Genomic DNA, 26,610 nt, shown 5'->3' on the forward strand with positions numbered 1-26,610 from the left:
AGTTTTTAGTACTGGTTTAAAGATGTGTTACCATTTTTAATTTGTTTTGTGAAATCTGAAATACTGGTTTGGCAAACTAATTTCCTTTTAGTTGTTATTTTTAAAATTAGTCATAATCTTTAAAGGGCCCATTCCTACATTCATCTTATATTTTATTTTTCTCCCTAATGTCCACTTATAACATTTGTGTGTGTTTGTATCAAAAAATTTTTCAGCCTCTTTTCGTCCCTTAGAATTAGTGGACTTGTAGACTGGATGAAGCTTCGTTTCTGTATGTAGACTGTACAGACTGTGGGGTGAATAGTGTGTTTGTTTAGCACTGTTTGCATACTACATCAAACTTTTTAATTTTACAAAAGTGAGGAAAGTTTTCTTTGGTGTGGACTTTTTAACTAATAGTTGGCTTAGCTATTTGGGGAGGTTTGACTGTGAGAACGAAAAATACAACCAACAGCCTGCTCCTAACACTAGATTCAAATCTGCATATTTATAGATATTGATGTCTCTCAAATAAAACACCAATATTAAAGTTACTTGTTTTATGTAGCAATGACCAGGCACCTCTAACATTTAGAAGATGTTCTTATATTCTTGTTAACTTGTTTACTTCATTGCTTGAGCCTTATTAGAAATGTGGTTAATTTATCCCATCTTTCTCTATCTTCCTCTCTCAGGACATGTCTGAGAACAGTTCAGCTCAGTTGTTGGTGAAGGCACGGTTTAATTTCCAGCAGACCAATGAGGACGAGTTATGCTTCAACAAGGGCGACATCATCCAGGTGACGCGGCAGGAAGACGGCGGCTGGTGGGAAGGATCGCTCAACGGCAAGACTGGCTGGTTCCCTAGCAACTATGTCAGGGAGGTCAAAGGAAGTGGTGAGTGTTTTGGCCTGAGAAAAAACTGTATGATGCCTTTGAAAGTCCAGCTGGCTGTTGAGAAATTCTGACTGGATCCAAATCCACTCCCTACTTGCTTTGTAGTGCACTATGTAAAACTGTAGCTAATGGCTATTGAACCCTCAAGACAACTACAGAATTATTTTGCGCACTGCGTGAAAATGAGATAAAGTCAATGTACTAAACAGTCCACACATGGAGTAAGTGAGATTTTTACACTGCATTTTGATTGTTTTTGAAAACAAGTTAGCAACCCCATTACTAATGTTTAGTGAAGCCTTCCCTAGCAAGAATATCAGCACTGATCTGCTTTCTGTAATGCTTAATAAGGTGTAGCTCCATTGGGCATATATTGTGGCGGGTCTCACAGGTCCTGCAGGAATTTGCAGGAGTGCAGACCTCTAGTTCCAGTGAAATTGTTCAGTGTTCAGGTGCTGCATTTTATGGCCTGCTATTAGGAAAGGCTGCTTTTGTTTAATAACAGTTCAATAAAGCATGTGGTCATGACGGTGGCATCTCGCAGTGCATTCTAAAATTTTAAAAACCCCAAACTTAACTACACTGTGCTGTTCTAAAACTGTAACCTTTGGGTTCCTTTCTGCCTTTCTCACCATCCTCCTCAGTGTACGTGTCAGTATACTCCTGTATCCTCTTCCTGGCAAATTTTCGAGTGATTCAACTGTTTTCAAACTTTTGTATCATCACCCTGAGTGTGCTTAAGGTTAACTTTAAATGATTACATTTTTTCATAACAATTTCCTAATCTGTGCACGTCCACAACCTTTTGAGTTGACAGTTCTTTGCTTTTACCCATGTTGATAGATGACAAAGGGATTTTACATGTGTGTAGCCTCCTAGTTATACACTTGAGAAACAGGAAATGGTCATAGACAACAGTGGAGTTCCTGAAGACGAGTAGCAGTAAAAAGAGAGACCCCCCCACCGCCTACCCAAAAAAGCAATTCTATTGGTTTTATTTAAAATATTTTTAGTGCCGCCAAGAATTTTGGCCCATATGTTTTTGAAAGAATATACAAAATAAAACAAAACTACTTTAGGAATGATTTCAATTAGATAAAGGGGAAACAATTCCTCCAAACGTTTTTGAGGAACGTATAAAACATTTATGTGTGTTGTTTATTTTATGTGATTGATTTGCCTAATTTCTTGAGTGGTGCCAAATTATGGGGGTGACTGTAACGTAAGTGCGCATTACATTGTATGAACATTTCGAAAAGGTCCATAATTACTCAGAATAACTGCTTACAGTAACGTATATAGAAGTTAAGAACTTTTTTCTTTCTCCTATATAATCGCAGCATTTCTCAGAGATGATGCTTCATTCAGCGGAGTTGATATTTATATAAAGACCCAATCAATAATCACGGAATGATCACCAATCACCAATAATCACCCTCGAGACTGCTCTGAGTTGAATAATTTAGTAATAGTACATGGTTAACTTACCTGTATGTCGTTGTAGACATACTGTCATTATTTTAGTTTAAAATTTTTGCTGTTCATTCTACTAAAATTTGAATTGCCTGTCATCACAATTCCTGACTGACCCATTAAAGGCTAAAAGATGTTAAGAGGATCTTTATTTTAGAGGTCCTGAAATCCATCCCCTGACACCAGTAAAATATTGCAGGGTTTGATGAAACCCCATCTGATGTGGCTTTTATGAAACAAGCCTTGTAAATCTCCCTCTGAGCGAAGTGCAGGCCATTAAAAGGCCGATTAAAGCTTAAATAGATTAAAGCTTATGTGGTAAGGGAAGCACGGTCAGTGTGGAGCTTATAGAGGCTCTATGCTGTCTTAAACCAATAGGAAAAGGCTTATAGTAAAGGAACACTTCACCTAAGAGTGATTTAAAAGCTGGAGGAAGACAGCATGATTTGTTTGAACAGTGCTAACGGCCTTTTGCTAACATTCATTTGTTATTACCAGCATTATTTTTGGGGGGGAAATTCTTCTTTAAAGAGAATAAACAATAGAGTTCTGTATTATATTATGTCTGTTCCAGCTTCTACTGTACAAAAACATATGTTTGTTTATAGCCTATTTATTTGAATGCATTAATTGTTTGCATCAATTTATCAGACTTTTCTATTGAATGTTATGACTAGCCCCTCTATAAATGAACCCATCTATTGCACTCTTGCCACCTTCAGCTAATTTGTTTCCAAACAAAGTTGCTCAAAACAAAATTTATGTTTTTAATTTGTAGCAGAGATGGGAAGGTTTGAATGATTCACAATACAGGGCATCCAATCAGAACAGAGCTCATTTACATACATCGGTCTTGAAGGCACAGTAACAAAAACCAGCCTTTTTAATTATAAGGGTAAAGAGAGGTTAGAGAATAGTCATGTGAAAATGACTTATGAGTGTTTTTGGTATATAAAACCACACAAACTTTATAAGTGGGCCTCAAAAGAAAAAATAAAATGTGCACCACTAACTGATACAGATCATGACTGCATTTAGAAACTCATCCTAAGATACCCATCAACACTGCCGTAAGTCTGAGTGAATTCTGAAATGTCTGTGGATGTTTCTACATCAAATAAAATCTCACATATACAGTCTGCTTCTGGAAGCATTTGTGTTTCCCATGTTTTCATTCCCATTCCCTACATGCAGGGGGATCCAGTTCCGCATATCTGGCTGAACAAAGACAGCAGAGCATCAGGCAGGGCCGTGCCATATTTAGCGGAAGGGAAATAGTGCTTGCTAGCTGTGGCACTTCCTGCCTTTGTTTGTGGATGGGGTTTCCTTCCTGATCGGGCCGGGGTGCACAGGCTATGATGTCATCTGAAAGGATCCCCATTTAACTAAGATACATACAGAGAGGCATATGGAGATTTACAACTACATAGATATATAGGGAGCATAAGGATAGCACAGCTGAGAGCTTTAAAAAAATGAAAGGCGTGTTTCAAAAACTAACCCAACCATGTGGAGGCTGCACTTTAGCCTGAGTCTTGCTGTGAGTTGTTTATATGCTTCAAAACAGTGCTGTGCTAAAGGATGATTAAATATATAGGTGTGAGTTCTGTCATTTATACACACAACTAAATAATCAAGAACACTTTTGATAAAAAAAACAGCCTTGTATGTGAATCTCAAGAAGTATCTGTCTGATACTTCAGAGTGGGGGAATTTGCATTTGGCACTGCTGTGGTAATACAAGATGATGACCAAAAGCATGTTCTTCTTGCTATGGGAATACAAGAAGATGACCAAAAAGCATTTTCTTCTTGAACCTGTTGAACTATATGAAAAAATCTGTGACCTCTTACCCCACATTAAGTTGTGCTCTCCACTCCCTTACTGATACAACTTATGCAGAGCTACAGCATGGTAAATAGCTAATACATTTCTATATTTAAAGCAGAGCTGTGTAAGCGTTTTTGTTAAAACTGAAAGAAGTAGCATTAAAAATCATGCTAAAACATGTTGTCTGTGGCTGCATGGCTGCCCTGTAAAGCCTGAAATAATAATATAGAAGTCAGACATAAGGTCTGATTTTGCCTGGAGTTTTTCGGACCTCATCATATGTCTTTAACGTCACAGACAGGCACAAAAAGATGATCTGGTGTAACAAGAATAGTTGATTGACTTCTTAAATGTAGACCTCTAAATATTGAAGCTAATGCTGATAAAAGTTGACAGTTTATAGTTTTGCGCAAACTTCTGCTCATGCAAGTTTAAGCTTAAAGAGTGACTTTTGACAGCGTCTACTTTTTCCGTCACACTGGCTCGATTTTTAGTTCTCAAATGCAAAATCAACGTTAAAAGAAAGACACATCCTTCACCAAGTTTTGACTGAGTTCTCTTTGAATACTCCTTTGGTGTGTTCACAGTCATCAGATTCCTCCACTCGGGGAAGGGAACCCACGTTATAAAGTGTTCTTTTGCACATTGCTTGCAATTACACATTTCCACCAGAGGGGTCTCCAAATAACCAAAACTTACGTAATGCAGCTTCAAAAAGCCTAACAGTATGTTGACGTTGTATTCTATCTGTCCCTACCGAAGTATTCTCCCTAGTGGATAAAACTGCACATACTAAATTGGATTGGCAGAGTTGTGACCATAAGGTGTATGTTTTACCTCCGCCTCACTGTTAATCTTCCTTCAGAACATGTTAAATGAGCCCTTGTTTAAATAATTTAGTTACTTACTAAATTGTTTATTTTGATATATTTAACATTGGGAGAATCACTGCAGCTGTTCTTTTATGAAAAAGTCAGTGTGTTTTTGTTTTGTGTTCTCTTTTATCCTCCTGTCCACATTCTAAAGGAAATTCTCCTTCCACACGAGAAGCGTTTCATAATGCACCCCCACAGTGCTTTAAACAAGCACGTAGTCTTATGTTTTCCTGGTACCTTTGCTTTACTGAGCTAAAATAGATACACGCTGAGTGATAGAACCCTGTGAACTGAGCCACTCCTGCAGTTTAATGTTCTTTCTTCTTCAGTTTGGCCTTCAGGACAAGCTTACGTATAATTTTCAATCTAATAGAACAAAATGAGTCCAGATGCTGGCTGGAGTATGTGACCTATTTTTTTTTTCTCTTCTCCTTCTCTTTTCTTCACAGACAAGCCCATCTCCCCCAAGTCTGGGACGCTGAAGAGTCCGCCCAAAGGGTTCGAGACTAGCACTGTTAGCAAGACCTACTATAACTTGGTAAGAGCAATTGCGGATTTGAATTGGTGATATGGTGAGATGAGCATGCAGCAAATTAGGTCACAGTGGGCAGTGATGGGTAAATTATACAGATCCTGCTGAGGACTTTAGAGGAGGGTGTGTAAGAGACACAGACAAGGATTGAACACTGCCTGTCAAATGTTTGGGGACACTGTATTCTTTGGCATGCATATGCAGCTATGATAACTTAAAATGCTTGGTTACAGCTCAGTATAGGCTTAATATAGGCTGTCAAATGAATAAAATAATGTACCATGATGATCACAATATTTTGTACAGGTAATTGTGATCAGTAACATTTGGTTTATGTGTTCAATAAAAACATTTTCTCCATTTTGAAGCAACGAGTTTTATTATATAATGAACTAGGCATGATAATCGTGATTTTCATGGAGTGAATGCAGTTTCCAGTTGTAATTATCAACAGTCGGTAAAAGCAAAAGTAGCTGCATGTGAACCTAAACGTAGCTTTAAGAAAAAGTCTCAAATCCGTATTTTCCATAGAATTTTTTCCACTTATTTCAGGACCATGCAAATGTTTTAGACACCTGAGCAAATTGCATTTAAAAAGCTATTTAATTGGATAGTAAGTGTTACATTGCTCAGCAAAGCACTAATATTAGAATATTTACAAATAATATTAATATAATAAGTAGTGATATTGTATATGGCAGTGTGTTTGTTCATTTCCAAATCTCTCCTAGTGGCCACCCAATATTGATCATCATGCATCATTCATCACATGTTTTTCTGAAAAAGCTCTTTTTTACTGCATCAATGTTTGTGTGCATGTAATCTAATGTTATGTAGTGTTTCTTATCAGCAGAAACACATTTACTGCTCAGATCATTTTAACAGTTTTATCAGATGCCTTAGACCATAAAACCAGGGTCAAACCGTGAACAGGCATTTATAGCAGTTAAATAAAAATTACTGGTATCAATAATTTATTGTGTTAACACATGGCAAGACCTTAACACCCTTCGAATTAATAAAATCATTTTACAAAAAGATACATGCACCGCTGTATTGAAAACATTTTGAAATGCTAGATGTCCTCAGACTATTGAGGCAGTGCACATTTGCCTTTCTCTCACATAAAACACACACCCACACTACAGACCTTCATTTAAGTCCCATATACTAAACAAATACCATATACAATACTAAAAAGATTTTATATGTTTGGTGTGTGTGTATGTAAGTAAATATTTCTCCTCGGAATGACTCTCGGTACAGTCTGTGCACTCGACTATGATCCCCTAAATGTTTTGACAAGGTACAACAATATAGGTCACTGCTCTCTTCAACTGCTGGAAGCACATCTAAATGGAAAATAAGCATCAACTCCATTAGTCTGTAGATCTGAGTTTATATAGACACTGTGTCACTGTAGATGTAATGGAAACCATTGGGTAAGTGTTCCAAGAACAGTACCTTACACATCTCATGCTTATTGGTCCATTTTAACTTCTGGCTAGTGTTGAATGTTAACGCACTTCACAATTCAGGTAGATTTCGATTCAGGGTGCCAAGTGATTATAAAATGATTCTTAATCATTCTTAATAATTTTTGATTTCTATAGCCTAAACAAAAATTATTTATTTTCTGAATATCACATATTAAATTCTGTAATACTGAGTAACTCAACCTTTTTAAATGAGATTACTCACATTTGTCTTCTTTGCTCAAGTTTGACTTACTGAAAATATTATGCAGTATTATGCTCCACCAACCTGGGATGCGCCAAAGTAGGCCTGGGCAGTATGATGATGTTAATCGTTATTGTGCTAAATTATGTCACAATATGTCATATGTGTCTGAGTATATCGTATAACGTGAAAACCTTTAGCCAAATCACCCAGCTCTACACCAAAGTATCCAGCTTTATAAAGTCTCTGAGTGTGAGTGAGTTAATTCTACAGTAGAGGAACTGCAGAGCCTGTGTAAAAGTCTGATTTTGAGCTTTTGTGAATTGATTGATTCAAAATATTTTGGGAGAATCACGATGCATGTAAGAATTGATTTTTTTCCCAGTGCCATGATTTTTTAAAATATAATGTTTCACATACTGCTCAGAAAAGCATACTGTTTATCACAATAACAAACAAAATTTTTCACAGTAATTATTAAAATATCGTCATTTTGCCCACCTCCAAAGTATCATGCTATGTATTTTTTGTGAAATTTGCTAAGTTGATTTGATAAGACAAAAAAGCACCAGTAATGCTACATTATAAAAATACAATAAAAAACTATGACGATAATGTTTTTTGTTCATCACTTCACATCCTCCACTGCACTAAATCCCTTTAAATTTAGGACTAATTATGCTCTCTTTGTAATGTAACATGCAGTTGTTTAGTGATTTTTAAGTACTGACAAGATCCAGGATATTTTCAGAAAAGCATATTGTGATGTCAAGTAACAAAACTAAACACAGTAATGATAAATATTTGCCATGTCTACAGTGGATAAATTGCAAAACTGTGTGTTGAATCTGGAATAATGCTTGATTTATAGCTGTGGATCAGACAGCCAAGTTGATGTTTGTGTGTATCCAAAATGTGCAGTTAATCTGGCTTTGGCAAACTGTTCAGAGAAACAGTGCTTGCATGGCATTTTCTGCATTTCATTGCACTATTTTAGTTTATCCTCTCCCCTGCATGCTTAATAATGCAGCTCTGTATGTGTGTGGGGTGGGGGGAGGGCTCAGTGTAAGTTTGGGTTCATGGCCCACTGCCCTGATGAACTCTCTTGACTTCAGTCACTCACTTCAGAGTGAAGGACTGAGGCTAAGGTTGAGTTGTTTTTATACTGGCTGTAGGTGGTCTCTGGGATATTATTGTGTACTTGTTTATCAGATGTGGATGTTGTGTGTGTCCTCGCGTCTCGTGTGTGTAATGAGGTTTTCAATTGTTCTCTGTTTGTCTGAGTGTGGTGTGGTAATGTAGGTCATTGTTTCCATCTCACTGACCGTTAGGACAGCTGTGCCTGAGGTCTTTGGCTGTCTGGCTTGTCTGTGTGTATGTGCGTGGGGTGCGAGTCTGGTTTTATTTCTTAGTTAGAGTGTATAGTGACAGTCCAACCCTGACAGCTCTGACCTGACCATGATCCTGTTTGAGTGTTTGGCTGAAAATGGCCCGAAAAAAAAAATCCCTATCAATATTATGTAATATTGATGATTATGATACACATTTTACCTCAACCTTGCAGCCTTTTTGTTCTCCATACCAGAATCCGTATCAGAGCAGCATAATCACTTTATTGAAAGTACATCAAACATTCATTATCAATATTGAAAAGGTTTGATTTCATTTAGGCCTCTGCCCAGTGATGGTAACCATGTTACCATGGTAACACCCCCCCCATCCTGAGGCAGACTTTGCCCCATTACAAGCAATAATGCCCCACATGATGCGTGAGAGCTCTCCATTGACAGGTACAGGATGTGGGAAGCGAAGTTGAAAGTGAATACATACTTGTATGGTGTACATTTAAGGACATTTATCAGGTTTCACATATCAGTCAAAACTGTTCCTGGAGGGGAGAAACAGCTCAGGTCCTGGGGAAAACAGTCTTATGTCAGCTCTCGTATAGTTGGACATCAGGTGAATTGGCCTTGGACAAAATGCATCAGGCTAAGTGGCCACAGACAAAATGACCTGGGATGTTAAAGTGTTCGCAATTCTGTTTTTTCATACAGGATTAATTACAGTTTTCTGACCAAATTAAAGATGAAAATTTACTGCAGTTTGAACTGTATAATTAGTATGTTCTTTCATAGAGATCAAGCTTCAGCTCATATGCTGGCACTGTATTTGCTTTCACATTCACTTCAATGTTAGGAACTGTCTCAAAATCACTGGAAAAAGTACTTTTGTGAAAATGCATCCCACCCCCAGCCTCCTAGTCCTGGTTTAACCCTTTTACTGTTGTAGTTTTCCACACAGTTACCTGAATAGGATGAATACGTTACGGAGACAGGCCTAATTTCTATAATGATGGTTATCGTTTTATCCCCCAGACCTAGCTTGTCAGGTTTGATTGTGTTTGTGGAGTGTGTGGGTGTTCATAATCATCACTGAGAAGTAGTGAGAGGTCAAAGTGATGCTTTACGTGGAAACCAGTGATAAACAGGTTATTGTGTAACCTATAGCTCCGAGACATATTTACTTTAATTTGGTTAGCAGGACAAAGATATTTATTTACATGATGCAATAATGTATTTCGTCCGTTTATTTAAACAATGGGCATTGTTTCCTTTTTTTATTGCTATTTTAGTGCTTGATTGTTTTATTTCTTAAAAAAATACAGCTGTGAACGTGAATGGCTCCGAAACAGTAATCGGATGTAAAATCATAATTATGAATGAAGACAGTTTATGTAACACCAATATAATTTTGATTGTGTAAATCATGAACATGTGGCAGTGTGTTTGTTAAAGACTATTACCTTTATTGCTGTCAGCTAGAGGATCACATCCTGTTTTAGGAGTCATTCATGATTAATTCCAAAGTCATTCCAAAGGATTCACAAACTTTTCACAACTGTGAGCACAGGAGTAGCAGAGCTGTCTTCTGTTGTTGCATAATTCATCTTAAAAGGAAATTCCTGACTCTTACATCTCTGCTACTGTTTTTGAGGATGAAACGACTTAAAAGCGAGACATTATTAGCCTGAAAGTCTCTCTCCAGTCTTCTTTGCTTCTAATGTGGGTGTGTATAGAAGTTAGAGAAGACAGAATTTTAGACTTTTTCCAGTATGATTGACCTCATTCTGTCGTTTCTGCCTCCCTCTTTCGCTCTCGGCTAAAGAAAAGAGGATAGCTCCCTTCACTCTTTGTTGTAATTGCTTCAGAGGTAATAGCTTCTATGGACTGTGTCCCTAAGTGACCTGTCAATCAAAGAGACTAATCTTAGTCAGGCTTTGTTTTGGGTGACTGTTTGCCTTACATGTGCTATTTGTACAGTTTTTGTGGGGTAGTTATTTCATGCTTAATGCATGCACAGATTTCAAGAAATATATTTAGGTGTGGTCATGCCAAAGTCAGACCACCAGTAATTAATTAGTCTGACTGCTAAATTTATCTTCAGGCCAAAATAAACCTGAGTTGCCACCAGTATATCGCTGTTGTCAGAAGAAGACCTCGTATCTCCAAAATGATAACTTCACAGGAGTAGGAAAAAGCCTACTTTACTTTTAATGTTAGTCAGTGGAACCAGACATTTTTCCAAGTAATTTTGGGTTGTTTCTTTTGGTGAATTCATCATGAAATTTACATTTACATTTACAATGTGAAGGACAGCAGGCATTTTCAAATTAGGAGAAAAAAAAGAAAAACGACAAAAATGGAAATACAAGGTTTTCTTCTGACAGCAGCGATATGATGAGATGTTGTTATGTCCAAAGGTTTGTTTTGGACATTTGCTAATCTGATGGTTCAGTAACAGCCTTTAGTCTTATCGGAAGGCTTTACACCATGATGCAATATTGCTGTGAAATTTGATTGCATCCAGCCACAAGAGCATTAGTGAGTTCAGGTACTGATGTTGGATGATTAGTTCTGGATCGCAAACACAACTCCAACTCATCCCAGAGGTACTCCAGAGAAGGCTGTTCCACTGTTCCACAGTCCAATGCTTGGTCAGTTCTTCTTTATGGAGATTATACAAGCTGTGAGTGCGCAGTTGAGCACTTGTGTCAGCAGTTGGTATACCTAAAGTGAAGTGAGCTGAATGCACTAAATAGGAGTGTCTGGATACTTCTGGTTATTTGTTATGTGTGGTTTTAAAGATATCCTCTTGTTCTTGTGTGTTTTCTACAGGTGATCCAGAACATCGTGCAGACGGAGACAGAATACTGTAAAGAATTACAGACTCTGCTCTCGACATACCTCAGACTACTGCAGCCCACTGGCAGGTACTGCCGATATACGTTATCAAATAAGCAGCTACACTGAATGCATGTTACAGTTCATTTAATAGATGAACTGCTATGTTTCTCTTACTACCTCTGTCTTTTTCTCTGTCTACTTTCTCTGTATCTCCCTCTCAGTCTGACAGTGGCAGATATTGCTTATATTCTGGGCAATCTAGAGGAGATCTGCTCCTTCCAGCAGACGCTGGTTCAGTCACTGGAAGAATGCACCAAGTAAGGCTTTACTTCTCTTTCCTTGACTTACTGAACTGATCTGAGACCAGTTTTGCCATTTTTTTATGACGGTTAACAGACCCGTATCTTGGAAAATGTAACTTTCATCACTTTTTTAAATAAAGGACTTTGAAGTGCCATGTAAACATTGCTAACGATTCAAAACATACTGTTCAGTTCTTGGTGAATACAGTCAGTGAATAAAAAACTAAGCTGCAAATTCATTGTTTCTGTAATGACCAAAAAACCAACACATTAACATGTATTTTCATCCTAAAACAATTTAGCCCTATACACTGAAGTTTTTAGGAGTGTTGCAGTCTAGGCTACTTTTTGAATGAGGCACAATACATTGCAGCCAATCGGAACAGAATTGATTCACTTGTGCACAGTAACAAAACGGCATTGTTTAATTCTATGCGATAAAGAGAGGTTGGAAAATGAATTTTGACTTGTTTTGTAACGTAGATTGTAAGTGGACCTCAAGGAAAAAATAAAGTTCAAGCAGAATGCAGGATATGGGCCTGTTAAGGTTATTTTGTTTGAGAGAACCTGTCCTACATCAGTTGCTCTATCATAAGCGAGCCACATGTGCTTCTACCTGTGAGGTTATGGCACCATCTAGTGGTGTTACTTTGTACTTCACCAAAAAACTTAACACTAGTAATTCAAGTTGTTGATTTTTGTTTGCTAATACTTGGGTATTTTAGCAGCATAGGATGAACATATGTATTTTTGACATAAAAAGATATTGGGATGATGCTGCAATATCAGTACTATACAGCACTTACTTGGTGTACTGAAGATCATACAGATGCTTTATTCATGTCTTTTGTTTTTTTTTGTGTGATTAGATTTCCAGAGAGCCAGCAGAGGATAGGAGGGTTCTTCCTTTCCCTGATGCCTCAGATGAAGAGCCTTTATGTAACTTACTGCTCCAACCATCCCCATGCTGTCAGTGTACTCACACAACACAGGTATGTATCTATATGGACATATTTACATATGTGTATAGATGGCTCTTGTTGCCTTTTGCAGTATTCATATTACATATTACATATTTGATCTTTTGATTATATGCAAGAGTTAAATTAGGATTAATGAGGTGGATAGCCATGGACAGCATGCCAATAGTGTGCAAACAAAATTGTTCAATTTGTTAGTTATATGTTAATCAGTATATCTAGCTATGTCTTTAGCTCTATTTAGCCAGTGTCTTTAACAACAGTCATTTGACGAAACAGCAGATTACACAAGCAAGCTATCTTGTCCATTCTAATGAAATAGCCCTACTGTAAGTTTGATTCACCTACTTCAATGGAAACAATTTAATGGCTGGCTATTTAAACTAAGCACTAGCTGCCCTTTGTAATAGAATGCTTTGGAATAACTTCAGATGTAGCGTTACAGCCGGAGTTTAAGGTTCCTTAGGTACTTAAAGGTTGACGTATAATGAACTAATCTATGTAGTAAGTAGTTACAGTAACAGTAGAAATTATTGTAAACAAACTTGTATGATTGTTAAAAATCAGCTGAATGTGAATAGTAGGATGTGCTACTTCACAAATATAGGGCTTAAAAGCAAGAATGATCTTTAGAATAACATTAAATGTGATGGGTCAGTTGCAAGACTAAAGCTGGCTAGGGATTATCTTTGCTCCAGATAGTTTTGTACATTTCACAAATATTGTTTTAGAGCAATACAGTACTGTACAAAAGTAAGAAACCTTTTATTAATTTATTATTAACATCCAGTTTTGAAAACTTTTTTCTTTCTTTTTACTTTTCCCTTCCCTATGCAGATGAATCATCTTGTATCTAATCTCCTCAGAAATCTGTTCTAAAAAATGATTGTACTGAATGGCTGTTTTGACTGAAAATTAAATTATGAATGGTGGTCTTTGGTTTTTGCACAGTACTGTAGGCCACTGGTTTTCAGCTCTACCTGCCGTTCACTTGAACCAAAGCACTGGTGTGCCTCATCCCAATATAATCCCTCGTAATATGTGCGCATGCTTAAAAGCTGCTGTCAGAAGCTTGAGCGAAGAGTGAGCAGTCATGGTGTTTTTATACTCGATGTGTGTTTACAGTGAGGAGCTGGGTGAATTCATGGAGAGTAAAGGTGCAAGTACTCCTGGTATTCTCACCCTCACCACCAGCCTGAGTAAACCCTTCATGAGACTGGACAAATACCCCACACTGCTCAAAGAACTGGAGAGGCACATGGAGGTACTGCTGTGTGTTTAAGCCTGAAACAAATAAGGATTATTTTAAGAATGCCTGCTCTAACCCCCAAGACTATGTCAATTGTAGTCAAGATGCTGTAAGTGGAAGTCTTTTTTTAAATGTGACATCACAGTGAAATTGAAAATTGAAGATTTCAGGATAATCTTGCAGACAGAAATCTGAAGTACACTCTTCAAATACACATCATTCATGGATGTTGGGGGTTTATTATCTCTTTCAAAAAGAATTAGCAGCCTGTGTTTTTTTGTAATATTTTTTTTGCTTGTGTGAGTCTGACTTCTTCTTTATTCTTCTCTGTCCTCTCCTCAGGAGTTTCACCCAGACCGTGCAGACATTCAGAAAAGCCTGACTACATTCAAAAACCTCTCTGTAAGTCCACTGCTTTGTATGCTTCTCTTTTTTATAATTTGAGATTTGGAAGTACGAAAGTCAACCTGAAATCAAAATTGACCTTTTTTCCTTGTTAGTTCACATCTGTTGTTGTATTAGGCACAATTTATTAAGACAAACTTCTTCTTTTTACATAATCACTGATCAATTTGTGTTATTTGAAGCATCTTTCAAGTTTTGTTTATGTTACCATGCAGCAGTGTTTTTTTTTTTAAGCCATTCATTTTAGAGGGTACTGTGAGGTAAGATAGTCCCCCCAAAAGTATGTTTCTCTAGAATTAACCATTTTGCATCAAACCACTGTGAATGACTTTTACATGTCAATGATTGACTTATGCAGAAAATTTTTAAAAAGTGGTGGTATTCCCCTTTAAGCCCTTTTGGACTTTCTGGACTGTTCAGTTTGTGTTTTAGTTTATGTTTAATTTGATCTGGAGACATGTTTTTTTATTGTTGCTGTATTTGAGTTTATCACTCTATCTGTGATGTGGTAAAATCCGTGGGACATCAAAGGACAATAACATACCGGTTCACTTTTATACGGGTACACCTCCCACCCCAGTAGTCTGTTTTGTACAGTGTATTAAGCCCTTTTGGACTATGTTTTGCTTGTGTGCCTGCAAAATCCTCCCCTTGGCACAAGTACATAAAATCCCTCGCTTCACTCTCTGTATTGTTCTCAGACTGTCTGTCACAGTTCAGCTCAACTTCCCCCCTCCCCTTTCTGAACACCTCTTATCATTCTGCTACAGAGAATAGACTGTCGGAAAGAGAGAACGACCAAGGCAGAGGGAGAGAAAGTGGACAGGGCACACTATTTCATTAGGACTGTCCACATACATCCCACCATTGTCCTCGTTTTTGTGTTCATTTGCCACGTTCTCTCTCTCTTTGTGCAGTCGCCTTATTGTCGGAGAATGAATTGTTGGAATAGGGGAGTTCAGAGGCTTTTGTCTTGTCCGTGCGGCTTCACAATGACTGTTGGGCAAAAGCCTCTGCCAGACTGGAGTAAAGAGGATTGTGGGACGTGGAATACAAATCAGAGAGAGAGGCAGAGAATACGGTGGAGAGCGCAGACTGAGAGGGCTTGCAGTGCAACCTATGGATTGTGTACACTACCTGTTTTTTTTTTATATATAAAACGAGTTGGTTGCATATTGGTATTATTGTTGTTATAACTTTAGTGTGTGCAACTTCACAGGTTTCAAATAATTAGTAGAAAGCTAGAAAGATGTTCAGTTCAATGGTTGAGATGTAAACAAAGTCATTCAGAGCGTTTTGATGGAAAATTGTACATTTGTAGAGAAGCTTGCCTACTTGGATTCTTTACTTTGGTGGTGACAGAGACCAAAAGTACTAATGTCTACAATGCAAATCTAGCCATATTAGTTACCATCCAAAATGACCAGTGAACCAACACATGTCTTCTGAGATTTTATATGTAATGTTGATAATAATAAAACAGTGGTAAAGAGAGTCTTTTTGCCTTACAGTACCCTGCATGTATCACTCTGCCATTAATGGCTTTTACAAAAACACATTATAGGCTGAAACTTTATCTCAAAACTTGTGAAACAATGTCTCAAGCATCAGGCAGCATATTTGTGACTGTTTGGGTAGCAGCTGTCAAGTGAGATATTAAATGCTTTGAATGTCTGGTTTCTATCAATGCCACTGTGAACAATTCTAACAGTTTCTCTTAAAAGGAGCCGTTTAGATCAAACTGCTCTGAATGACTTGTTGACATTCTATTCATTTAATGATGCATGAAAGTATTTAAAAGATCAGTAGAATTTTCTTTTAAATAAGCAAAAGAAGAAATTTTAGATATGTCGAGTGATGAGGCAGTTTAGCATCATCAATTTTTTTTTTTGTTGTTTTGAGAGGGGAGATTTTTTTTCCCAATTTTCCAATTCCACCCGCTAGTTAGGACTCTCCCAGTCACACAAAACCACAAGCGTTAGGAGGATGCATCTTTTTGAACTGTCGCTAAGGCAGAACACATTCGAAGGAAAGTGCCAGCCACCAGTTGTTATGTCAGCTAACAGACGCCTGTGCTGACTAGCACCACCTAGTGATGGGGAAACAGCTCTCTTGCACTCCCGGCCACGGATGGCTGTAGCATCACTAGGGATTGTTGTAATAAAATTCATATCCAGAAGGCTTCTTGTTTCTCACAAAATAATGTTGTAAAAAAAAATATATATTCAATCTACGTTGTATACACGCTTATTTTGTATAAAATAACAAAAAATATTAATATGACAGTTGATTCTAAACTTTTAAATGGTGTATGTATGTTTAACCTGTATGACTGTGTATTTTATGGCATCAGACTCACTGTCAGGAGTTGAGGAAAAAGAAAGAGCTGGAGCTGCAGATTCTGACTGAGCCGGTGCGTGGCTGGGAGGGAGAGGGCATTAAGACTCTGGGCTCTGTCATCTACATGTCTCAGGTCCTCATGCAGAACCACGGCAGCGAGGTGAGTTAAAAATAAGAGATCTGTTTCTTTAAATAACTGCTACACTAGTATGTCCAAAAGAGAACAGATCCCTGCTAATCAGGGAATTCAGCTACTTTAAGCTACTTTAATCTCCATAGAAAAGCATTACCAATAGAATGAGATGCTCTGGAGCAATCGCACCTGAGCCTAATGTCACTATGCCCAATGCAAGCATCGCCTAGAGGGGTATAAACATACCCTGCGTCGGGCAGAAGTGGAACTGCATTCTCTAGAGTTATGGAGCTCCAACCAGTAACTTTGGGATGAGTCGAAGTGGCGTTTGTGATCCAGAACTGGTCATCCAACATCAGTACCTGACCTCACTAATGATCTTGTGGCTGAATGCAGTCATTTCCAACATTTAGTGTAAAGCCGTTCAGAAGAGTATAGGCTGTTATTGCAGCAAACGTGGGATAAACTTCCTATTAATACCCTTTATTTCAGAAAAAATGCTGAATGAGGAGGTATCTAGAAACCTTAGGACATGTAGTGTATGATCAGTATATATTAGCAGTTATCACTTTCAGTCATGACATTAATATATTGTAATCATGCATCACAGCAAATATTTCTGATTCCTAAGCTTTAGAGTCAACCCCCCCAACACACACACACATGACATATATGTGACCATCAAATGATATTTGTTATGCTTTAGAGTGCTGTTTTGTGGTAGAATTGAAGCACTGGGGCCACACCTCACTGGAGAAATGAAAAAGCTGAGCTTTTAAAATATAGGTCAGTTCTGTTGATATGTTTTGAGGATACTGACATTTTGTTTGTTTTTTATTCTCCCCTCAGGAGAAGAACGAGCGTTACCTACTGCTCTTCCCTCATGTGCTACTTGTGCTCTCTGCCAGCCCTCGAATGAGCTGCTTCATCTACCAGGTGCTTTATTGTGGGTCTCTTGATCAGTAGGGGGGTCAGTGGGTTGGTTTCTGTTAGCACCCAACAAATCGAGGACTTAGAAGATGGGCCTAAAGGAGCTGAGTTCCTCATCCTCATCATTTTAACTAGAAAATATGGATACTGCCAAAGCTGTCCTCGATCTTTCAAAACAATCACAACGATGGCATTGACGGCTAAGTAATGCAATCAGTCAACAATACTGCATTAAGGAAAGCAAAAGTTTTTTTTTTCAATGGTAACGTGTAAAGACAGCATTGCACTGCTTAACTGTTTTTCCAGATTGTGGGAACTTAGCAGAGCTGTGCTAGTTCTTATAGGCTGTTTACCTAGTGAGTGTAGCTGACTGTGACGAATACAAAGTTCAGTACAACGTGAAAACTAAAAGAACATTGCAGTCTATATTGGTTCTCTAAACAACTATGTTTAATGTTGTGAAAGGTTAGCCTCTGATTAATTAGCCAATATTCGTAATGCTGTCAGATGTTTGAAACATCTGTTATAACTTGATGTTTTTCTTGTTTCTAAAAACTTAACAGTGCAGTAGGCTTTTTTATGTGGTTGTCATCCTCACTATAGCAACTCTAAGACATAATGCTTCCTAGCTGTCCCCCCAACATGTATAACAAGGCCTGTTTTAAAATTAAATTCTGGCAACAGCACTGGTGTTTGTTGTATTATGACTACAGAAACTCACATCATCATTTCTTTTGGTCTTTAGGGGAAGCTTCCTCTAACAGGGATGAATGTCAACAAGAGTGAAGATACAAGAAATGCTTTTGAAATATCAGGTGAGTGAATAACTGTACCAGTACTGTTAGATTAGCAGAAAAAATGTTATGCACTCGATTGTTACAGCATTGTTTTGTCCTGAACTACATACTTTGTGTGTGTGCCTTTATAGGGAGTATGATTGACAGGATACAGGTGATCTGTAATAACCAGGAGGATCTCCATGAGTGGGTGGAGCATCTTCACCGCCAGACTAAACGTACATCAACCAGCAGTTCTAAACCACAGTCGGTGCCATGCCATACGGTCAGTCTGTATTCTCACACGCAAATAGATACAAACAGATTTTCACTGTGGTTTCAAACCCAGTTTTCAAGGAAATTCTCAGCAATATAGCATTTTCTTTTTAAAATAAAAATGTGCATGGGAGTGGGGTTTCGATAGCAGTGTTCTGGAAACCACTGAGCCAGTAGTGCTGTTCATTTTAACCATTTTTCGTTTTGGAATATCTTTATTTTTGAACAAATCACATTCAATTATCCCAGTGAGAAAAGATTTCAAATCCATTTGAATGAAACATGAGAACATGGAAGGTTTCACATTTGTTTATTGTGTGCAGCTAGCGTAAGGGGTGGTCCACACTTCATCCTTTGGTTGATTTATCTTTGTGTTTTTGGCGTGTTGATTTAATACACTACCAGCTGACATGCATAATGATGGTTCACAACTTAAGTACTATTTATAAAGGATTAGGTTAATATGGAGAGTTTGGATATCCACTTGTTGTATGGATGAAATTGCATCTTATATTTGCTGCTTATGTGTTTCGTTCTTGTACCAGCTCCCCTCTCACCCAGTCACACCGTCCCGACACTCAGAGAGTCGAGGAACAAGTGGAGCTCCTGCCTATCACACGCTTCCACATCCCTCTTCACACGGCACCCCACACAGCACCATGATGTGGGGTCCTCTGGAGCCACCCAAAACCCAGAAACCCTGGAGCCTCAGCTGTCTCAGACCAGCACCTCCACTCAAACCTTCAGCTGCTCTATCCTATAAAGAGGTTTGCACATTGAAATGGCTGTTTCACTGATAATAACAGTTTCAGTGATATTAACAGACTTCTTAATGCACAACGCCTGTCAAAATATGGGGACGCTTAGCTTTTGGGACACTTAGCTTTTCAGAAACGTTTTTAATACAAATGAGCATGTTTTAATTGTCAATTTGCAGATTTATGAGGTTTGTTTTGAGCAGAACAATGTTGCTAAATGTTGGTAAATATTTAAAAATACTTGAAAATTATTTGTGACAGTACTACTTTGGGAATTCAGCTCCTGAGTATCTGTAGTGTATTCATTTCGTGTTTATAGTTATTGAATATTAGAACTGCTGTGATAAACAACTAGAATTAAGTGGTATAGCAGTTATTTATATGCTAGCCAGAGTGCTTTGTTTTGTGGAGATGCAGTTATTTATTTATTTTATTTTATTTTTTATAACCCAAAAGTGCATTACCACTCATGTTTGTTTTACGCAGGATCTCAGTAAGAGCCCCAAGAGTATGAAGAAGCTTCTGCACAAACGCAAACCTGAAAGGAAGCCATCAGACGAGGAATTTGCTGTGAGGAAAAGTAGGTTGATGATGTTGATGCTTTTCAGTTTTTTTTAGTTTGCAGAGGAAGTATAAAGTACTTAACTTGAAAATTCTGTATACAATGTTATGATATTGTAATTTTTAGATATGTCTGAAAGTTTATTATAAAAGAAATTCTTACAAAAGGATAATTTCGTGTCCGTTAAATTTCTCGTTTGATATTGGACAATATACTGTTTGTCTTCAGGCACTGCAGCCCTGGAGGAGGACGCGCAGATCCTCAAAGTAATTGAGGCTTACTGCACAAGTGCCAAGACACGACAAACGCTCAACTCAAGTAAGAATATGTCAGAAATACTTTGCAATAGAAAAACGAATAGGATTAGCTAAAGTAAGGTTAGTTTGTTTGCCTTTCTAATACTCCTGATTCTGTGTTTCACTCAGAAATGTGTCAAGGAAAACACGAAATGATTCTCATTGACCTAAATTCTAATTGGCTATTATGTTGCTTAGAAATGAAGAACAGATGAACCTCCGTCCTGCCTTGTTAATGAAAATGCACCTTCATTTGCAGAGATGTAATGCCCACTGGGGCATGTGGCACAGGTGGAATTCAAACCAAAATCCCAGCAAAAGTATAACTGCTCTAAATTTTGGCTGTGCTTTAATATGTGTACCAGCCTGTCATTTGACTTAGACGGTGACAGTGACTGTGATGACAGCAGGGAGCAGAAACTAGTGGGTCACTCTTTTTATGTACTAGCCCTCATTTGCCTCATCAGTAGAGATTTCCTTGTATTCCTGCTGCCATTACAGGAAATTACGCCGTCACTAGGAGTACCTCCGGAGCTGGCTGCAAGTACAAGTTCCAGGAACTGCCCGTAACGGCTGCTTTTCAGAGAATTGCAATTTACGTGCTTGATTTCTATGACTCAGCCTCTGCTTTTGCTAGAAATTGCAAAGTGGCTAGAAATAGCACAAATAATGACATCTTACTCATCAGTATGTTATCTTGAAAAGCATTTTTAAAATCAATTTAATTTGGGTCAAAATATCTCTTAAGTTGTTTTTTATGCATATTTTACACCATTTGTAAATGCTGCTATATATGCTGCTATAAATGCAACAATAAAACAAAAAGAAAAAAGGTCAGAATTTATAGATTTTTGTCCTTAACTACAATTTGAGCAAAATGAGCAAAGGAGACCACGCCATTGAATAGAAGTGATTCTTTTTTTTTAGGAGATATTTCTGAAGAGATCAGACATTTACATCTACTTGCAAAAGGAAGGGGACAGTCAAAGGAAAATAAGTGACAAAAACATCAGCTTCCAAAACTGCCTTTAAAAAGTGTATTAAAAGATGTAAAGAAAATGGGACTCCAGCAACCATTCAAGACCTGGTAGATGACCAAAACTGTCACGATCAGATAAACAGTACTTAAACTTTCATCTTTGAAAGAGAGAAGAAAATCAAGCTCCACTCTTCAGATCTGAAAAAATCCACAGGTGTTTTGTCCATCCTTCCACTGAGAGCTCAACACTGTGAGTGTGAAAGGATGTGTAGCTGTTAAGAAGCCCTTACTGTGAAAAGAAAACAGCCACAAAAGAAGAACATTTGCCAATCAAACAAAAAAATTTAGAATCACTGAATATGTATAGGATTACTTGGGTTGTGAGAAGCAGAAGAAAATGCAACCAACCTTTAAGACTGAAGTTTGGAGGTGTGGAAAATTATCCCTGCAGATTTCTTTGAAAAACTGAAAGCAAGTCACCTGAAAAGAATGGAAGCTGTAATAAAGACCAAGAGTGGACACAGCAAACACAAACATCTCTTACTATATTTAATATAGTTGTGTAATTTTCTGTTAAATATGTTTTCTGTTTTTTTTCCCTAAATTAATTCCCTGAACTTTTTTGACTGGACATTAAATAAATGAGAAGTTGTCTCTGACTTTTGCAAAGTTTTGTACTTAAGACTTCTTACAGTTATTCTGTTTGAATAAATGTGCCCAACATCTAAAATGAGCTGTTAATTATTTAAATTGTGTTTTAAAAGTGTGTTCGCATTTGCTGAGAAACTGCCATGTGTGTAACAATAATGGCAGAGGTCCAGAGTCTGAGTCTGCCATTACTATTGCTGCTTCTTTTTGACATATTTGGTGTGTTACTAATGCAAGGCCCTTTGAGTCACAACCGCTAGAGCCTGTGGTTTAATAAGTGAAAGCTTGTGTCTGCATAACTAAAGGACCTGCACTGTGCAGGGAATCAGTGTTGTTTTTCACTCTTTATCTTCCTTCTACTAATCTTACACTTGTCTTTATGCTCTTGTAACGGTATCAGGGCCTTATTGGCTGTTGCTGTCTGTAAACACTTTTGTTAACATCTCTGAATGTCTTCAAATCTGTTTTAACAACTTACTCTTTTTCTGTCTCCCTCTTTCCTTGTTTTCCTCCCTCTCCTCACTTTCTGTTCTCCATTTGTTACAATTCCACAAATCCTACAATTCTTTATTTATTTATTTAATTATTTTTATTTTGGCCCTTTTTGTTCTTGGTTAATTTAATCTGCCCTTCGTACCCCCTCCTTCTTCCATTTGATTGGTTTGACCCACCCCCCCCCCAAATTATTAGCTTGGCAAGGCACTGATTTGATGCATAATCATGTGCTGGCTGATGTTGACCAATCGTGTGTGGAGGCTATGGGTTGCCGTACCAGCATGTTACGCCTGGAACCCGCATCTGACCAATCAGAAGACTCGGACTATGACAGTATATGGACTGCTCATAGTTACAGAATGGGTTCCATCTCTCGTAAGAGCTGCTGCTCATATATATGTCTCTCCAATACTAGAGCACTGTACCCTGCTTTCTCCATTTTGTTTTCCCATTTGAGTAGCTGCCTTATTTAAGGGTGGGCGATATGGCAAAATTCTGTCACCACAATACTTGAAGGCATTTTCAGTATGGACGATATGTATCGTGGTATTTTTTTTTTTCTTCTGAGGTTTGCGAACATGTTGGAAGGGGCAAAAAACTGTAGTGCCACATTTCAGAAAGGCTGTGCAAAACCTTGAGGGCAATGAGTACAAATTCAGAGTTTGCCAAAAGAAAAACTTTTAATATAAGAAGACAATTGCATAATGAACTGACAGCCAATCAGCCATTTGTCACTATGCTGTTTATGCAGTTACTATATACTGGTTGTGTACAGGCTCATAGTTGGACTATAATCTGCTCAAAGTCTTTTTTTTATATGATGTGTAGTTGTTTGGTGTTCTAGAAGTACTAAAGATACCACGATATATTTATAACATATCGTCATGTTGCCTATCCCCAGCTTCATAAACAAATAGATTCTCTTATATTTGAGTTTTATTCACTGTAGACCTGATGTTAGACCATCTCTTTGGTTTGACTTCTCTAGTAATTTAACAGCTTGTTGCCTCTAGCCCCTCTTTATACCCCAGTTCATTGAATTTTAGCTGTGTGTGACTGTCAGTGGTCTGTTTAGTTTCTCAGTCTCTGTTTTTTGCAGTGCTTTCATTTTTCATGTTGTGTCTAGCAGAGCATGTGTGTGTATATTTGTTTATTAGGTGGGTCTGATATTCAGATTAATATGCGTAAGAGATGTCTTATCTTCTGCCCATTTTATTGTAAAGAATTTTTATTTCATAAAATGAGTGAGATCACAAGTGCAGTTTCTGTCTTGACAAAATGTATATAACAATGTTTTAGTTACATAGGCTAATCTTTCAGTGTTTTACTGTAAAAGTGCTGTATTTTAATTACATTTTTAATATGATGTTTGCTTTTTTGGTTTATTTTACGTGCTGATTATAGGTACAGAGCAGTTATTCGTTTATCATAGGTGTCCGCAGATGGACCCAGAGATAATTGACCTAATATGTTTTATTTACTCTCATTAACCTTATATTCTGTTTTTTATTGCAATGTAAAATATATGTCCTTATGAAAGGATCATAAACCATGACATATGTACTACTGAGGGTGAACACAGGCACTGTGTTTTTACATATTTCTTCCACCTTCCCCTGCATTGTTACCTGAAACACCTGTCGGTGTATTAATTACCTAAACAAATCTAAATCACTTGCCAACCACTGTGAAGCATCAGACAAATCTGTTTTTTGTGTTGGAACAGGTTCGAGAAAGGAGTCAGGGCCTCATATGCTTTTCCCTGAAGAGGAGAAGATTATTGTGGAAGAAACAAAGAGCAATGGGCAAACAGTGACTGAAGAAAGGTAGGCTTGATTTAATGAATCTTGAATAGAAAGATAGGAACTTGATTAAACCCCATAATACTTTTACAGTAGTTACTGCATTGACTGAATATTTGTTTATAATCACTCATCTTTTGTGTGAAAGGAGTCTGGTGGACACAGTGTATGCACTGAGGGATGAAGTTCAGGAACTCAAGCAGGTACCTCTTTATTTGTATTACTTGACATGTTATATTTGTAGTTGATATGATGTCAAGATATGTCATGAGTTCAAACAAACGTATCATGAGACAGTTCCAATATGTGAGTCTTCCGCAACTACAGTGGTTTCAAATAGTTATAAGGAAGCTGTTTTTTTTTAAAAGATCCAAATACTGTACATATTGTAAACTAGGCACCAAAAAGCACCTTTAAATGTATTATTCACTATTTCAGGTATTTTAGGTTTGTCGGTGGTTAAATGATTGAAGTGAGGCCCCTGCACATTTATTTAAGCTCGATTATCTGATGTTCTCCTTCTGTTGCCAGGACAACAAAAGGATGAAGAGGACTCTGGAGGAGGAACAGAAGGCAAGAAAAGAGCTGGAGAAGATAGTTAGGAGGGTATTAAAGAGCATGAATGACCCCTCTTGGGATGAGACCAATTTATGAAGTTGGTCAGCGATGATTAGCCGATATGCATGCAGCCCATGCCTGGCACTGAAAGGGGATGGAGGACACTGTAGAATGGAAACAACATCCTGTAATGCAGCATGTGTGATTGGTTGAAGAATCAGGCTTAACTTTTGACCAAAAAAAAAAGAAATTGAGCTGAGCCTGAAGTTGAAGATGATGGAGATGCTAAATGACTGAACTGGACCAGAGCTTTTCACTTCCAATCACTGGATTAAGGCCTGTTATAGACTCTCTTTAGAAGTTTACCAGTGCCAAATTTGCCAAATGGATAATTTAGCCTCTGAACTGTAAGTATATATCAAGGAACAGATATTGGAATAAGTGGCCAAAAATAGCTTTAGGTTATGCCTTAAAATTTCTTTTGGACACATTTTAACATGAAATATACTAATATATAATTATTGGTAAGTATGAAAAATTCTTCCCAAGAAACATTTCTTATTCTGGTGTTGCTGGTGTTGCTACAACTGCTAATACGGCTTCCACCACTTTTTCTTTCTGTATTTCCACTGAATACAGTGTGAATCCAGTAAGTACTTTTTTTGCAAATAGCTGATGTCACATGGTTCCCAGTTTGGTGGTGAGTTTGACTGGGAGTCTCAGGGATTACAAAGAAAAAATGGTAGCCACGTCACTGCCTGGATCCTTCACTACAGCCAGTCTTTAAGTTTAGAACTTGTAGGAATCTATAGCCAACACTGTGAAAGAGTGAAATAACTTATTTCCAGCAAGGAAACACAGCAATAGAGTACTGGAACCATTCAGAGGAAACAACTTTTTTTCTTTTGCTTTTTCTCAGCATTTATCTTGGTTATTTTTAATTACCTCATTTTCCTGCAACCTTTCTTAAAGTCAAACAGGTTGTACCATCGCAACACCAGGCAGTCATTGACTTATTTTATTGTTTATTGTTGATCTTTTTGTTTTTAATTTGTTATTCCACTAATGAATTTGTACAGATATTAATTTCTAGCCTGTATTGCAAAAGATCTGCAGGAATGTGCCTTTTTTGGGAAACGGTTTCCAGAAATTTCTTGGCATTTTTCTCTGCAATTCCGAGACCATTTGTAAGAAAACTTCATATGCAACCGATATTTGAATATGCAGTGCTACAGTGCTACTTAACTGACAACTCAAGAATCTTCCATGTTGTTTTATGTAATTTATGTATTTAAATGAAATGAAAAGCCGTCTAATGCAGAACATTGTCTATATTGGTTCTATTCAATTGTCTATGTGGGTACCATTTCCAGCAGACTCTTTTCTGTGCATCAGTTTCTTCTATCCTTTCTTTATTTCAGTCTTACTTCCTTTCATTTGTTCTCAGTCTCTTTCACTCTTCTCTAATCTGTATGATGATGTATGTGGATTAAACTAAATAAAACCTTGCTTATTAATTATTTATGCTTTAAGATGGTGTAACTGTATTCTTCACTAATGATGCAGCCACATTCATTCTTTTGATTTAATCAGAATTGTCCTTTTCTTTTCAACCAAGAACAACCTACACGAGCAGGCAAATCAACATCGGAGGGTTTCGTGGTCAGTTAA

The 26,610-nt window shown here is 37.5% G+C and overlaps 1 protein-coding gene across 2 annotated transcripts in view; it reads left to right on the forward strand.

Annotated features, from left to right (window-relative positions):
- The window catches only part of arhgef7b (Rho guanine nucleotide exchange factor (GEF) 7b), a 43,646-nt gene extending 18,204 nt beyond the window's left edge, over positions 1–25,442 (forward strand). The window contains exons 5-22 of one of the 2 annotated variants that reach the window (XM_036563421.1): positions 675–876; positions 5,504–5,592; positions 11,442–11,536; positions 11,672–11,767; positions 12,622–12,744; positions 13,858–13,996; positions 14,324–14,383; positions 16,740–16,886; positions 17,709–17,795; positions 18,535–18,604; positions 18,718–18,851; positions 19,387–19,608; positions 20,086–20,179; positions 20,390–20,479; positions 22,775–22,954; positions 24,306–24,405; positions 24,530–24,584; positions 24,913–25,442. In XM_036563421.1, coding sequence (XP_036419314.1) covers positions 675–876; positions 5,504–5,592; positions 11,442–11,536; positions 11,672–11,767; positions 12,622–12,744; positions 13,858–13,996; positions 14,324–14,383; positions 16,740–16,886; positions 17,709–17,795; positions 18,535–18,604; positions 18,718–18,851; positions 19,387–19,608; positions 20,086–20,179; positions 20,390–20,479; positions 22,775–22,954; positions 24,306–24,405; positions 24,530–24,584; positions 24,913–25,035 — 2,106 coding nt within the window. In that variant the 3' untranslated portion in view covers positions 25,036–25,442. The remainder of the gene's footprint in view (positions 1–674; positions 877–5,503; positions 5,593–11,441; positions 11,537–11,671; positions 11,768–12,621; positions 12,745–13,857; positions 13,997–14,323; positions 14,384–16,739; positions 16,887–17,708; positions 17,796–18,534; positions 18,605–18,717; positions 18,852–19,386; positions 19,609–20,085; positions 20,180–20,389; positions 20,480–22,774; positions 22,955–24,305; positions 24,406–24,529; positions 24,585–24,912) is intronic. The other variant, XM_036563420.1, reaches the window with a different exon arrangement.
- Positions 25,443–26,610: the final 1,168 nt, after the last annotated feature.

The sequence above is a fragment of the Colossoma macropomum genome, unplaced genomic scaffold (genome assembly GCF_904425465.1).
Source record: "Colossoma macropomum unplaced genomic scaffold, Colossoma_macropomum, whole genome shotgun sequence".
Classification (NCBI taxonomy): Eukaryota; Metazoa; Chordata; class Actinopteri; order Characiformes; family Serrasalmidae; genus Colossoma; species Colossoma macropomum.